Source organism: Syngnathus leptorhynchus, chromosome 4 (genome assembly GCF_054491065.1).
Source record: "Syngnathus leptorhynchus isolate UIUO chromosome 4, UIUO_Slep, whole genome shotgun sequence".
Lineage (NCBI taxonomy): Eukaryota > Metazoa > Chordata > Actinopteri > Syngnathiformes > Syngnathidae > Syngnathus > Syngnathus leptorhynchus.
In genome coordinates this window covers 14,240,917-14,254,272 of record NC_141198.1, presented here as the reverse complement: position 1 = coordinate 14,254,272, position 13,356 = coordinate 14,240,917, and the positions used below count along the sequence as shown (strand labels likewise).

At 42.6% G+C, this 13,356-nt stretch overlaps 2 protein-coding genes across 4 annotated transcripts; both read right to left on the bottom strand.

The window, feature by feature from the left end:
- Positions 1–838: 838 nt before the first annotated feature.
- On the bottom strand, positions 839–5,897 carry LOC147058279 (chondroitin sulfate N-acetylgalactosaminyltransferase 1-like). Of its 2 annotated transcripts, XM_085909990.1 has the most exons (11): positions 5,764–5,897; positions 4,716–4,786; positions 4,255–4,647; positions 3,682–3,782; positions 3,337–3,515; positions 3,056–3,272; positions 2,864–2,965; positions 2,559–2,740; positions 2,393–2,487; positions 1,900–1,981; positions 839–1,501 (listed from the first exon to the last, which is right to left on the bottom strand). In XM_085909990.1, the coding sequence occupies exons 3-11, from the start codon at positions 4,615–4,617 to the stop codon at positions 1,227–1,229; spliced, it is 1,596 nt and encodes a 531-aa protein (XP_085766116.1). In that variant the 5' UTR covers positions 4,618–4,647; positions 4,716–4,786; positions 5,764–5,897; the 3' UTR covers positions 839–1,226. The 2 variants fall into 2 exon arrangements, with proteins under 2 accessions (XP_085766116.1, XP_085766115.1); XM_085909989.1 differs by having other exon boundaries at positions 4,255–4,786.
- Positions 5,898–7,038: 1,141 nt separating this feature from the next.
- rnf122 (ring finger protein 122) lies at positions 7,039–12,954 on the bottom strand. 2 transcript variants are annotated; one of them, XM_085909905.1, is made up of 6 exons: positions 12,624–12,954; positions 9,697–9,853; positions 8,541–8,586; positions 8,424–8,465; positions 8,270–8,352; positions 7,039–7,742 (listed from the first exon to the last, which is right to left on the bottom strand). In XM_085909905.1, the coding sequence occupies exons 1-6, from the start codon at positions 12,646–12,648 to the stop codon at positions 7,631–7,633; spliced, it is 465 nt and encodes a 154-aa protein (XP_085766031.1). In that variant the 5' UTR covers positions 12,649–12,954; the 3' UTR covers positions 7,039–7,630. The 2 variants fall into 2 exon arrangements, with proteins under 2 accessions (XP_085766031.1, XP_085766032.1); XM_085909906.1 differs by having other exon boundaries at positions 8,270–8,349.
- Positions 12,955–13,356: the final 402 nt, after the last annotated feature.

The following is a 13,356-nucleotide window of genomic DNA, read 5'->3' as shown; positions in this document are numbered from 1 at the left end:
GGCAACACAATATACGGAAATGAGAAGTCAGAGTAGCCAATCGGGTGCCAGTCCTGCCCTCGGACGATGGCGACCGTGAGGCCCCGCCCTCCTTGCCTGTCATTCATTCTGAGCTATTGTAATGAGGTTTAGAGGAGCCACAGTGTTATTAGAAAAAATGCTACCGTTGCACTTTGTTTGATTAGATTTCACCTCGAGGGCATTCCACTCGTGTTTTCTGTTGTGTCCCAGTGTCACTTCAAAGCACAAGAGGCCTTTAGTTTATGACAGATTTTCTACAGCAGTTTGAATGAGAACTATGAGGAGATATATCATTCAAATATTTTTCACCATTTCATTTTCCCTTTTTGTTTTGAACACGGCGCAAAACAAAGATGTGTACTTGGTTGTCCCTAGTTGAGTCACCTCCCTGGTTTGTTCATAACAGTAGTGATGGTCATCCTCCTACATATTCTAGCTGTCTTTGACAATATCAACCATCCCATCCTCTTCACGGCCTACAATATATTTTCAACATCACCGACACCGCCCTCATCTGGCAACAGTCTTCATCAACAACTGCTCCAGATATTCCTTACCCACCTACCAGTCCCAATGTGTGCCCCAGGGCTCAATACTTGGTCCCCGAGACTTCTTCCCGCTACCTTGTCCCAGTTGACCAAATCATGGTGTGAAGCTCTCAAGTTCCACTGCTACACTGATTACGTCCCGTATCCCCCTCCGCCTAATCTACCGTGTCAAACCTTCTCTGTGAAATCAAATCCTGGATGCAAGCAGATTTTCTACAATTCAACCCCTCCACTGCTACAACATTGTAATCTCCAATAGTAACCCCTCCTGCCTTCAAGGAACCTGGTTGAAAATAGCTTTCTATCTTGGGAAAAACATTGCTCTCCACCCTATTCACTGTTGCAGAAACCCTGATTCATAGCTTCATCACTTCCTGCAGTCTTCTCTTTTTGTATTTGTTTTCATCCTGAAGATGTTTTATTTGCATTTTTGTGTTCTGATTTTATAAACTAAAATATACCTGTAAAGTAATGCTATCTCATTTAAAAACACTACAGAATTTTGTATTGTTTTTCAGAGGTAGGCTTCCATTCATTTTAATGGTGAAAGATGATTTGAAAATCAAATTAAATTTGGATCTCAAAGCATTTCTATATAACACACATCTCCGTTAATCCGAGTACAAAATTAAAATGAAGAGTTCAACGTGTAGCCCTTCATGAGTGTCTTCCATTCCTTTCGAGGTGCGCTTGGATGTCAGCTTTGAAGAGCAGCTCTCCCAGTTGGCCGTGCGAGGCCTCGCTCATGGCCTTGGTCCGCATGCACATCTGGTACTTGTCCGGCGGCAGCTCATCGCTGCATATCTTCTCGTGCCACAAGTGGAAGAGACTACGTGACGGGGCTCGCACCACCATCAGTTTGCTGTGCAGGTACTTCCTGTAGAGGTGCACGTCCTCCAGCCCCCAACCTTTAATGCTGCGGTCAAAACCACCTGCGAAGGATGTGAGGGTTTAAACGGTGAACAGGAAAGTCCCCAAGCACCACAGTCATGAATTGACTTCCTTGTCAGTGTTACTTTGTTTTATTTATCCTTTATTGTTTGCACACATTTCCTGCAGTCGTTTCATAATGTGGTTTAACTGTCACCTGCAATACTTTATGACACCAGGGAGAGAAACAAGGACATTGAGAAGTAATATTTATTATTGTTCTAATTTTTTTTTCTAAGTTCTTCCACCCTAAGAAATGCCTTGATCTTACAAATGAGGAATACAGTCATTTTCTTTTATATCAATATACTGTCAATAAATATTCACTCTTGTTTCCATTCCATGTAAGTACATTAATACAGTAATGTAGCATTTCTTCATCATGTTGATGCGTCATTACCTATGTTGAGGAAGTCCGACTTGTACTGACATGTCATCCCAAAGCCAAAATCTCTCCAGAAACCTGTGTCGCGACTTATCACCTGAGACAAAGAACAGGAGTGAAAATAAAATAAAATAAATAAATAGATAAACTGCCCTCCATCACAGGTTCCAGGTTTTTAGTCACGCTATTTTGTGGATTCATATATATGCAATTCTACCTTTGGCTACTAGATGGCAGTGTTTAAAACTGGGTAAATAAAAAGTGTTTCAAGATCAGCTCCTTTTTATTGTTGTGATTAGAAAAGCATTATTGGATGTCTTAATCAACTTCTCATTGTCTTTAGAGACTTAAAACAATAATAATAATAATAATGCCCAGAGACTGTTTAAAAAGTGTATTTCTACTTTGTACATCGTGGTTTTCAGTTATTGTGAGGTGCTCTGGTTCATAACATCCAAAAATGGAGGGAGGGCCATGGTCCCTTTCTTATCCATTGTCTTTTACTCACCAGTTGTTCCTGGATAGATGGTACACGAGTGTAATTACTGTAGATGATAGATGGATTGTACTGGCTGAAGAGGACTGGGTAGTACACCTTTTTGCCTGCTCAGAAACAAAGGATACTTCTCAAAGACAATTTTTTTTTTTTTGTCAAATGTGCAAAGAGCACTCACCAGGCTCTGCATTGAGGCGACAGGAAGTCAAGAAGTCTGCTGTGAAGTGGATGTCTACGTCACAGAAAAACATCAGGACGTTTTGACTTCGCCTCCAGGCTCTGGCGCCTACTTCTAAGCCCCGCCCACGTGAGAACTCTTCATTGAGCTGGATCAGCGTGAACCTTCTGAAGCGGGTCTCTCTGGAGAAGGAAACTTTACATCAGAACTGGGAACTATGTGTCAAGACCTATTGCCCAAATTTAAGCAAACATCCAATTATTGGTTTTCTCTAAAAGAGGTGAAGTTTATGTCACGCAAGCTACCTGGTTGTCTGATCCAGGACGGCTTTCACCTGGTCAATCTGCTCATGGCCAAAGTACACCACTGTGAGATGGACCCTACCATCCTGCTGGATGCACACCTCTCTGCACAAAAAAAAAATATCACAAGTACACACACAAGAACATAATCACCATCAACAATGACATATGATGTGAATTTTTCCCGCAATTTACCTGAAGTTGTGAACAAAATGGCGGAATGTATCCGCCCTCTTGGAAAGCGGTACGATGATATTGATGAGCATGCTGCTTGTGTCCACTTGCTCGCTCTTCACTTTAACCAAAGGCCCGAAAGGCCTGAAGAGAACCGTCTTGACGTAGTCCCGCGGCCCGTCGCCTTTGAACATCAACTCGTACGCAGTACCCCGGTCCCGTTCGGTACGGGTCAGCCCTGTGAGTAAAACATAACACTTATGCACCGAAGAAAGGAATTTTATCACGCTATAGATGATCACCCTCGATGAAGTCTGACGGGGAGAAAGTGCGCTTCTTCATGCTGGTGTCCACGTGTTGCTGAGGTCCATTGAGGACATGCAGTGCTGTCTCCACGCTACCTATTAGCTCATCTCTGCAGTCCTTCCTCACAGGCCTCTCCATGGGGTGCCTGGTCAGACCCGTCTCCAACTGGTACACCCTGAGGGGACACGCCCACTTACCATATGGTAATCCGTATTACCATTTTGATGAAAATGGATGATTCATCTTCTTCTAGAATATATTTTTTTACACAAGTGGGGCTACATTCTGAAACTAAAAAAAATGCAATATGCATGCCAGGTTTATTAGGCGTTCCTACTTACCTCCGCAGTGTAAAAGTGTCAAATGGGATTAAGACGTATTCATCGGGTAGCGTCACGCCCGTGTTGACCTCGGCATGGTTCAGCTGTGAGCGGAAGAACTCCTGGAAGGACACATTTGGGACAATGGAGGGAATGGACTGAAAACAATATTTGATTTGACAGTATTCTCAATCATATATTCTTTATCCTCCGAGGAGCATAACTAATGTTATTGATGACCTGTGACTTCTCAATGTACACATCTGTCTGAGACTGCCCCCTGGTGGCCAAGGCAAGCACACCAGAAAGAGCAACAGAATTGCCATTCACTTTTATGCAGTGTAACAAAAACTGTTAAGTTTTTGGACTCTACTGTAAATTCCTTTTAAGCGAGAGTGCTATTTCTCCTCATTAAAATACAAATTCACGGGGGTGGGAGACCTACAATGAATTAATGCTATTTACATTTCAATGAGCAAAGATGATTTGGAACATAAACAATTTGAGTTCTTCAAAATGAACCTCGGAACCACATATGGCCCCCGGGTCATAGCTTGGTCACAGTAACATACGGCTCCATCCCAACATTCCTACCTTCAGGTCAGACTGCGTGGGGGTTTTGTGCAGACTCTCCAGGCCCTGAGGCAGAATGCCTTTAATTTTGGCTTTGTCCAGTGACTCCTGGAGCTGGAGAGTCCGCTCCTGGAGAGCCTCCTTGAGCTGCGCTATCTGCTTGCCCAGGCTGTCAATGTAATGCCTGTGGGAGTCTTCCCTCTCCTGGAGCAACGCCATGTAGCCTTCCTTGCTGGTGGTCCCCGACGACCACAAGGGGTCTCGCCGGGGGTCTCTGGATGAGGGTCTGCAGACCAGCAGGTAGAACAGAGCCGCACAGCAGCAGAGGCCCGCCGCCACCAAGCCCACCCGGGCCAGCAGGGCCAGCAGCCATCGTTTAAACATGGCTGTCCTTCAGTTTGAAAGATGACCACACTAAGAATTGATCCATACTATAACTCCTGGAATCATTGTTTGGATACTATAACTTGGTTGATTTGGACCTTTTTCATAGAGCAGCATCTTTGCAAAGTGTGACTTTTTCAGCAGAATCCAGCACAGATGAATGAAGCTCCTAGAATCACAGAAAAATATCATTTCAAAACTTTACAAATGAACAGTTTGAGGGAGAGTGTTTGTATTTTATTAATTGTACAACTTGAGTTTTTTTTAAATTATTTATCTTCATCTTGCTTTGAGTAAAAAAATAGTTGCACGCAATTTGTTCCGTAATTTTTTGTTGTCTGTGTAGAACATTTACAAATACATCTATTTACACACCGTGAAACGAATAATTTGTGTATTTTTTGGGGGCTAATACCATCGTTTAAGTTGGAACAACATTAAATATAGATTACTTTGAAATATTCTTTCAAATAATTTTCACATTCGCAAAACTCAGTCTTTTGCAGCCTTGAAACTTTTTTTTGTAAATAAATGAATTGTTTTTACACTGCATTCTGCTAACATATATTAACAGGCACAATTTTATTTATGTATGTATTTATTTAAATACACACACAAACACAATGGCTGCTCGTCTACCAAATCATGCTCTCACTTGTTCTGCGAGCTGAAAGTGCAAACCTGCCCAGCTCTGAATCTCAGAAACAAGCTTGTCTCTGTGTATTTGTGTGTGTGTGTGTCTGTGTGCGTATTCCCATCATTGGTTTATTTGCAGCACAGTTGCGTCTTTATTGCACAGGTAGAGGCCAATCCCATGAAAGAGCTGCCTATGTTTCCACGTCCACTCCCAGTCCGTGTGTGTGTGTGTGTGTGTGTGTGTGTGTGTGTGTGTGTGTGTGTGTGTGTGTGTGTGTGTGTGTGCGTCTACGAGAGAAGTGTGTTGTGAGTGCAGATGCATGCATGTGTTCTTCTAATGCACTAATGAAAAGATTTGAGAATTAACACTAGAAAACAGAGTCTCTTTCTGGAATCTTAACAAGCAGTAAATGATCGTGTCTCTCAGACAAAACATGAGAGCGCACATTCACTTTTTCACATTCTTAAGCTGATGAGTTGTAAAAAAAAATTAAAAATACTTGTACTCACTCAAGTAATCACCTAGCATCCAATTCCTCCACTTCCTCCAAAGCATGTGTTGTGAGAATTTTGGGTTGTAGAAATAAAGGTGGGAAGGTTTGAAGTTACCCTGAAGGAGCAAAGCAAGCTTGCATCCTCCTCCTCTCTCATTTAGTCACCACCTACCAGCAGGACCTCCCACCAAAATGTTCTTCCGTTTCAGCCTCACCCTCAAACAACATAAATAGCAGTCTAAAATGTACTTTAGGAAAACATAGATTAACTGAAGCCGATGTAAAGATATTCATTGTTTGGTCTCATGATTTAATGCTACGATCACATCAATTGTACTGCTCCTTCTGATGTGCCTAGCTTGGCCACTAGGAGGCAGTATAGTACAGTTCTAAACCGAGATTCTTTTTTTTCATCTGACGGTGGCGCAACTTGCACTCCTGTCCAGACAAAATGAAAGTGTTGGAAACAGACACGTAGATTTAATGTCATTTACAACAGTTACTTTACAAAAAGTGGACAATTCTATTTGCACATGTATTGCACAGTGACACACCTTGTTTAGATGAATTCATTCGTGCTTTGTGACATTTGTGCTCAGCTTAGGCAGTGTTTTGCTGAAGGAAAATACTGTGGAATGTAAAATACAGAAGCACCATGTAATCACTTGAGAGGGTGCCTCTGGGGTGATCTGTCTTATGTAAAGTGCATTTGTCTTCAACATAGAAAGAACCACACAGCTGTTGCAGTCCCGGGACACTTCATTAGGTACGCCCGCACAATCCAATATAGGTCCAATATAACATCGTTAAATTGAGCAAAAGTGCTCCATTTATATATATATAGCTCGCCAAGAGGGACATGTTATTTCTTTTCTGGGTGCTCAGCTCACCCCAATATTGTGGAAAAAAACCCATATATATATAAAAGAAAATATGTAAGAAAAACCAATATGATCATGTTTTATATTTTATAATATATATTCTATTCTTATTTTTTTTAAAATATTATGTATTTTGTCTTTACATATTATATGGTAAATCAAAGCTATTATTGATTTTTTAATTCTACTTTATTATCATATATATATATATATATATATATATGTTTTTTTTCCACAATATTGAGCAATCTCAATTGCTAGAAATAGATCGAAAATATAAACAATACAATAACCAATATATATAATAATAATAATAATAATAATAATAATAAGAAATAAAAATATAATAATAAAAATATAATAATAAAAATAATACATATTTTAATTTGATTTCCTAAAAATCTCATGGTTTTGGACACGTGAGGATTCCACTTAACGAAGACTTTGTGTTTTTTCCCTACAAAGATTGAATTAATAAAAAAAAAAAAAAGTTGTTGTGCATGTAGGACAAATTTGTGATACCTCATCTGCGTAACATTGTAGTTCAAGTTATCATTAAAACAGTTAGCATTGTTCATTTTTGATACCCAGTATGTCCTTGCTTCAGTGCTTTGTTCTCTTCAAAGGTAGTCTTCTTCACAACATGTCGACATAACAACGCGCTTGTGCAAGTGTCTTGAAAGTCATCGATTAGGTCAACAAAACACAAAAAAATTGCTGTTGACCTCCCTTGAGGGGAAAACGAGATGATGTGTGAGTGGACAAGATTGAAAGAAGCGCAGTTGGTGGGAGGCGTGGGTGGCCGCGCATAATCCCCACACCAGAAGGCGGCGGGCGAGCCGACGTGTTCCAGTCTCGGGGGCGGTTGCCAGGCAACAGCATCCCTCACCAAGAGGGACATGTTATTTCTTCAGCTCACCCCAAGTGTTGTCGTGTTGTTACCGCAGCCGTCGAAGGTTGAGCCTCCCGTCATGTCATGTTGGCGGGAAGCGACTTGTTGGGTTATACGAGCTCGTCCAGAAGGGTGCCGATGCTGTGGTGCTCAGGGGGGCCGGCGATGGGCTTGTTGCACATGGGGCAGACGCAGCGTACCTCCAACCACTTGACAAGACACCTGCGTGGAAAACAACAACTGGTGAGCCTTAAAACCCGTCAGCTCACCCAAAAAGTGGACAAAAATGAAAGAATTGATGATTGATTCATTTATACAAAAACAACCAAGTTGATGGAAAAATTTAGACTTGATGATTTCATTTCTTCCAGAGTCAAATACAAGAAAATTTTTGGCCGTATCAATTACTTTTGTGAATCGACAAAAATACACAAACTCTATAGTAAATTTTACAGAGAAGTTCAAAATGATGTCATCATTACTTGTGGGAACTTCCCCCGACAAAAGACACAATGGGAGTTGACGGCGAGACTGTTTTTAGCCGTTAGCGGCGGAAGTTGCCGAAATCCTAAAGCAGTACAACTGAGCTTCTTTGATGAGCTTTTTCTAAAAATAGATTTGCATAACAATGGAGGTAAATGAAAATTGGTTTCATGGGTGATTTCCTGCTTATAACAAAGACGGGGTGTGACATAACAACCACAAAAAAAAAAAAAAAAACCCCACACAGTCTGTACTTGTGTACTCACTTTCGATGGAAAGCATGTTGGCATGGCAACACTCCCAGCTCGTCTTTCACTTTAAAGTCCTCCAGACACACCGCACACGTCTGCTGTTTTGAATGACAGACATCACACTCAGCACGCTCCAACCCATTTACATCTACGGCCATTTCATTCTTACCCCGTGCACGTTCAACTTCTTTGGATCTCCTTTCAAAACAACCTGTAGAGTCACACCAGACATCCATTAAACATACTTCAATGACAATCAATGGAAAAGACAAACTGTTGAGTCTACCTCTCTGTATCCAAAGCGCTCGCTCTGGGCCTGATGTCGAAGTTTGCTATTGGAGAAAAGATGAATTGAAATCCATGGAATCCAAACGCCACCCCACAAAAAGAAACAATGGAGAGATGCTTATCAGTGTGGAGGCTGTGTCTGATTAAGCAGCTATTTTTATATTATTGACACACACAAACAGTACACACGAGATTATGAGACCAAATGCCGTCTTGTCGAGTGACCGTTTCGAGAAGGGAAATAACAATTATTGGCTGTTTTTGTCATTGGGCTTATTGTTTTGGCTGATTGCTTTTTTTAGCCAACCTCCATGCGTAACAATGTGAGGATGCAGCTTTCATATACGTGCGGGGTTCCCATGTCGAGAGGCCCGTGAGAAGTGGGTTAAGCGTGGAATGGGGCATGATGGACATTTCTACAGCTATTGTGTGCGAGAATTCAAATTGGAAATATCCTCATTACAGTTCTTATTGGATAAAAGCATGTGTGTGTGTGTGTGTGGGGGGGGGGTTAAGACTTGTATTTTTTGGTCCTGGCTTTCCCACCACGTAGCACGCATGAGATTGGGAAGGAGGGATAACGGGAAAGCTACCCCCTAGCCGACCGACAAAGACTGGCATTCATCACATGAATCAGCTTTCGCTCGCACTCCTTGCCTGCTCCACCAGCAGCATGTTAATATACGCACAGGAAGTGACTCACCGCTGATGACTCACGACGAAGTGATCAAACAAGGCTTTTTATGAGGGAGCTACTTGAGAAACAATTGAGGGGTCGCTATGGCTTTTAATAGCTTTACTTGTGACAAGTGTAGCTGATGGTGAAGGACATGATTTTATTTTTATCCAACCATCCATCCATCCATCATTTCATCCTTTCATCCATCACTCCTTTCATCCATCTGTCCCTCCATCCATCTGTCCCTCCATCCGTCCGTCCGTCCATCTATCCATCCATCCATCCATCCATCCATCCATCCATCCATCCATCCTTCCTTCCTTCCTTCCTTCCTTCCTTCCTTCCTTCCTTCCTTCCTTCCTTCCTTCCTTCCTTCCTTCCTTCCTTCCTTCCTTCCTTCCTTCCTTCCTTCCTTCCTTCCTTCCTTCCTTCCACCCACCCACCGACCCACCAACGTTCAACCAGGTGTCCTCACCTGATGAAGTAACAGCAGAAGATGAGGCTGAGGATGAAGACGAAGATGCCCGTGCCGAAGATGACCATGTAGATGTTGAGCGGCAGGTCCTGGAAGGTGATGGGTGGCATGGCGCACGATTTGTTGGAATAATCCAGAACCAGACCACAGAAGCAGCCTATGTGAGGACAAAGAGACCCCTAACAGAGTTCAAATGATATCGACATAATTATTACACCTAATTGGATGAAGATACAGACCCACACCACTGTTATCATACCAAAGCCTAAAGGTAAGCAGAGCTGCATTGGGTTTTGTTGAATGCACAAATTGACAAAATTCTTAGTAATCATCTCTGCGTACGCCTCGTCCCACACAACAGCCCTTCAGACTGAACAAATCATTGTTTTCAAAGTCTTGAACTCCGCCACAAACAGATGGTGTTTCCATCGCAAGTGCCCTCCTTTGTCTCATCACGCTTTACTTTGATGCTCAATTCCTGTGTGCTCTTTGCTCAAGCAACAAAAGAGAATGTCGCCGTATCGCCAAGGTTACAGGAAGAGAACTGCGGGAGGAGGGGAGGGGTTGAGGACGAGGTCTGTTGACAAGCGAGCGGCAAAACGAAGCATTCGTAGCTGGCCTTGTGTTACAAAAGTGATATGTTTGAACATCGAAGCGTTGTTCACAATAATTGCTGATTTCCTGACAGAGGGACAAAAGACAGAAGCACGCCTGCCGTTTGCAAAGACTGTCAAAATGTCACAGCGGGCCTTTGTCCATACAGTTGAGAGACATGCATGGGCCAATGATTAGATGGATGAATACATGAATGCATGAGGGTTAGAATACTGAAAGAAATTGTGTGAATGATGGACAGATGTGGAGGAATGGAGAAATTACAGACATGCAGAATGTGGAGAACAGTAGCCGACTTTGAAGGAAAACCTGATTTACACATTTCGAGCGAGAAAGGTAAGACGAAGGAAGGTGGATGGATGGATGGATGGATGGAAGGAAGGAAGGAAGGAAGGAAGGAAGGAAGGAAGGATGGAGGGACAGATGGAGTTATGGATGAAAGAATGAAAGGATGAAATGATGAAAGGATGGATGGAAGGATGGATGGATGAAAGGAAGGAAGGATGGAGGGACAGATGGAGTTATGGATGAAAGAATGAAAGGATAAAATGATGAAAGGATGGATGGATGAATGGATGGATGGTAGTTCTCACAGAGATCATTGAAATAATGAACAATAGTGGGCCCAAAAGCCTACCCTGGGGCACACCTTTTGAGACACAAAGATAAGAAGAAGACGTAAATGATGGATGCATGATTGGATAGATGGGATGAAGATGAATGCCAAAAGGAGAATGAACAATGATGAAAAGGAGAAAGGATAGATGAATGGACAGCGACCTTTTCATTCCTGAGGTATTGTTTTCTTTGTTCTCTGTTTTCATATCGATCATGGTCTCACCCCCCCCCCACAACAAAAATAACATGTGGCATTTGACTCCCTGCTCTCCGCCAAAATTGAAACCCCGAGGGGATCGATAGCAACGCCTCTGCACTCCATTCTGTCTGAACGAGCTATTAATCAGCGCTCGTCAACGTCCTGCTGCCGACTTCCTGTTGCCGCAAGAAACAACTTCATTACCCGACGCGAGGAGGCGATCACCCTCGGCGAGCAAATGCAAATAAATGAACAGACGAGCCCATGACACCTGCCAGCCGACTGCAAACGTAAATCTAGGTCAAGCGTACTGCACGTTCTAACCTTATCGCTGCTGTCTACACGCATCAGTGCACGCATGTTCTTCATCCACGTTTGCGTGCACGGGGGGAGCTATGAATGTTAAATGGGTCATTTTCATGCTTGATGTGGAAATGATTAGGAATTAAGAGTAACGTAACAGGACAACTCTTTTCGGCCTAAGTCGACATCCGTCCAAATGTAGGAGTTTGCCGTTTTAAAAATGAGCAAGATTTGAATGTAGCCTCAAATGGGTAAAGTAAAGGTGACGAACCCAATCCCAAAAAAGCTACTCAGCTTTTTTTTTTTTTGCCCTGGTGGTTTTACTGACCTATATATGGACAACACTAGGGGCGTTGCTATAGGGATAACATTAGAAAAACGAATGATCCAATAGTCACTTTTGCATGGTAGACATATTACGGTGGGAAAGCCCCCCCGTGTGATTACGGATCTCCTCAAACAGCTCCTGGCGGGGTTTTGTCCTATTTTAACTGCTGGGGTGAGCACCAAAGACAGCATCAAATATTCAACAGTTCGCTTGGGGAGGAGGATGTGGATTGTCAAAGGCTGCTTTGCTTTCTACAAAAAAAATAAAGTAGGTTGAGCCCAAAGCATAGTGACATAAGATTTTGTTGACACAACATTTGCTATTTAATACAGAGCCATGTTGCCACTGTGAAGTGAATGTACATGAAGAAACGTGTCCTCACATTGCTGTTTGCGGTCATTGACTTTTCAATATTTTTTCATACTTAATACAGAGTGGTGATTTTCTTGGTGAGCTTCATGAATCTATCCAGTTGGTGCTCATTTTGGTGAAGGTGAGTAAGTAGCTTTTGTCAGTAGAGAGGTGGGTTGCATCCTTGACTGGTTTGCCAGACAATCACATGGCACAAATAGATCAATAAGAACCCCCACCCCCGTTGCAGGATGTCATTCTTTTGCCACTTTAAAAACAGGAGGGGACTTGAGCAACACAAAGGGACGAATTGTTCATGTCCAAACAGCAGCAAGACTGCTGCGCCCAAAATGAAGCAAGCTGATTTATGTGGTTGTTACTCAGCATCATCTTATCATCATCATTTCACGGCAAGAACACAATTAAGAAAACAATGAACACATTGTCTGCATGGATTTTCAGCTCTTTTTTTTGTTTTTTTTGTTTTGAAGCTGCACTACATTTAATGCTTACCGTTGCACCACTGGGAGGGGTGCATCAATGCATCGGTGGTCTCTCTTGGAACGTCCGACTGTTGTTTTCAAACAAGCGGATGACAGACCTCAACAAAGTGCCCGATAGTTAATATGAGGTCATCCAACAAAGTCAAGAGCAAATGAAGACAAGCGTGCACGATCTAAGCTGCATCGTCCTCTGCTTCGTCCACGCGTGACCACTCCGCAAAGCGCGAGGAGGGTGGAGGGGTGTCAAGTTAGTCGTCCAGGGTCTATTCGTCACGTTAATTCCTCACACGGACGGAGAGACCATCAGCATCTGTGGGAGAGACTGGAACACTGTCTCGATTTTTTTTTTCTTTCCCCAGCTCCCGCCCTCTGCCTCCCCCTCTCTCCCCTGCGGGGACAATGACGTGCATGGGGACCAATGCGCGTGCACGTCGTCTGCACTCACTCGTGTTTCCCGACATCTGAAGTCATCCTGTGACTTCCTCTTTTCCTGGCTCGAAATTGGAAAAATACTCCAATCAATTTATATCGTGTATCATCGCTTTTCAAGGGGTTAAGAATCAGAATGCACCCTCGGTACCATTTTTTTTTTTAAATATTACCTGTGAATAAAAAAAGAAACAATTTCAAATATATTATAAATAATTCGTTTCAAGAAATACCTGCAATGTTAAATTATCCTGTTCAGGTTCTTTTTGACCCACTAAGGGTTAAGAAAAAAAAAAAAATCTAACTAACGTGAG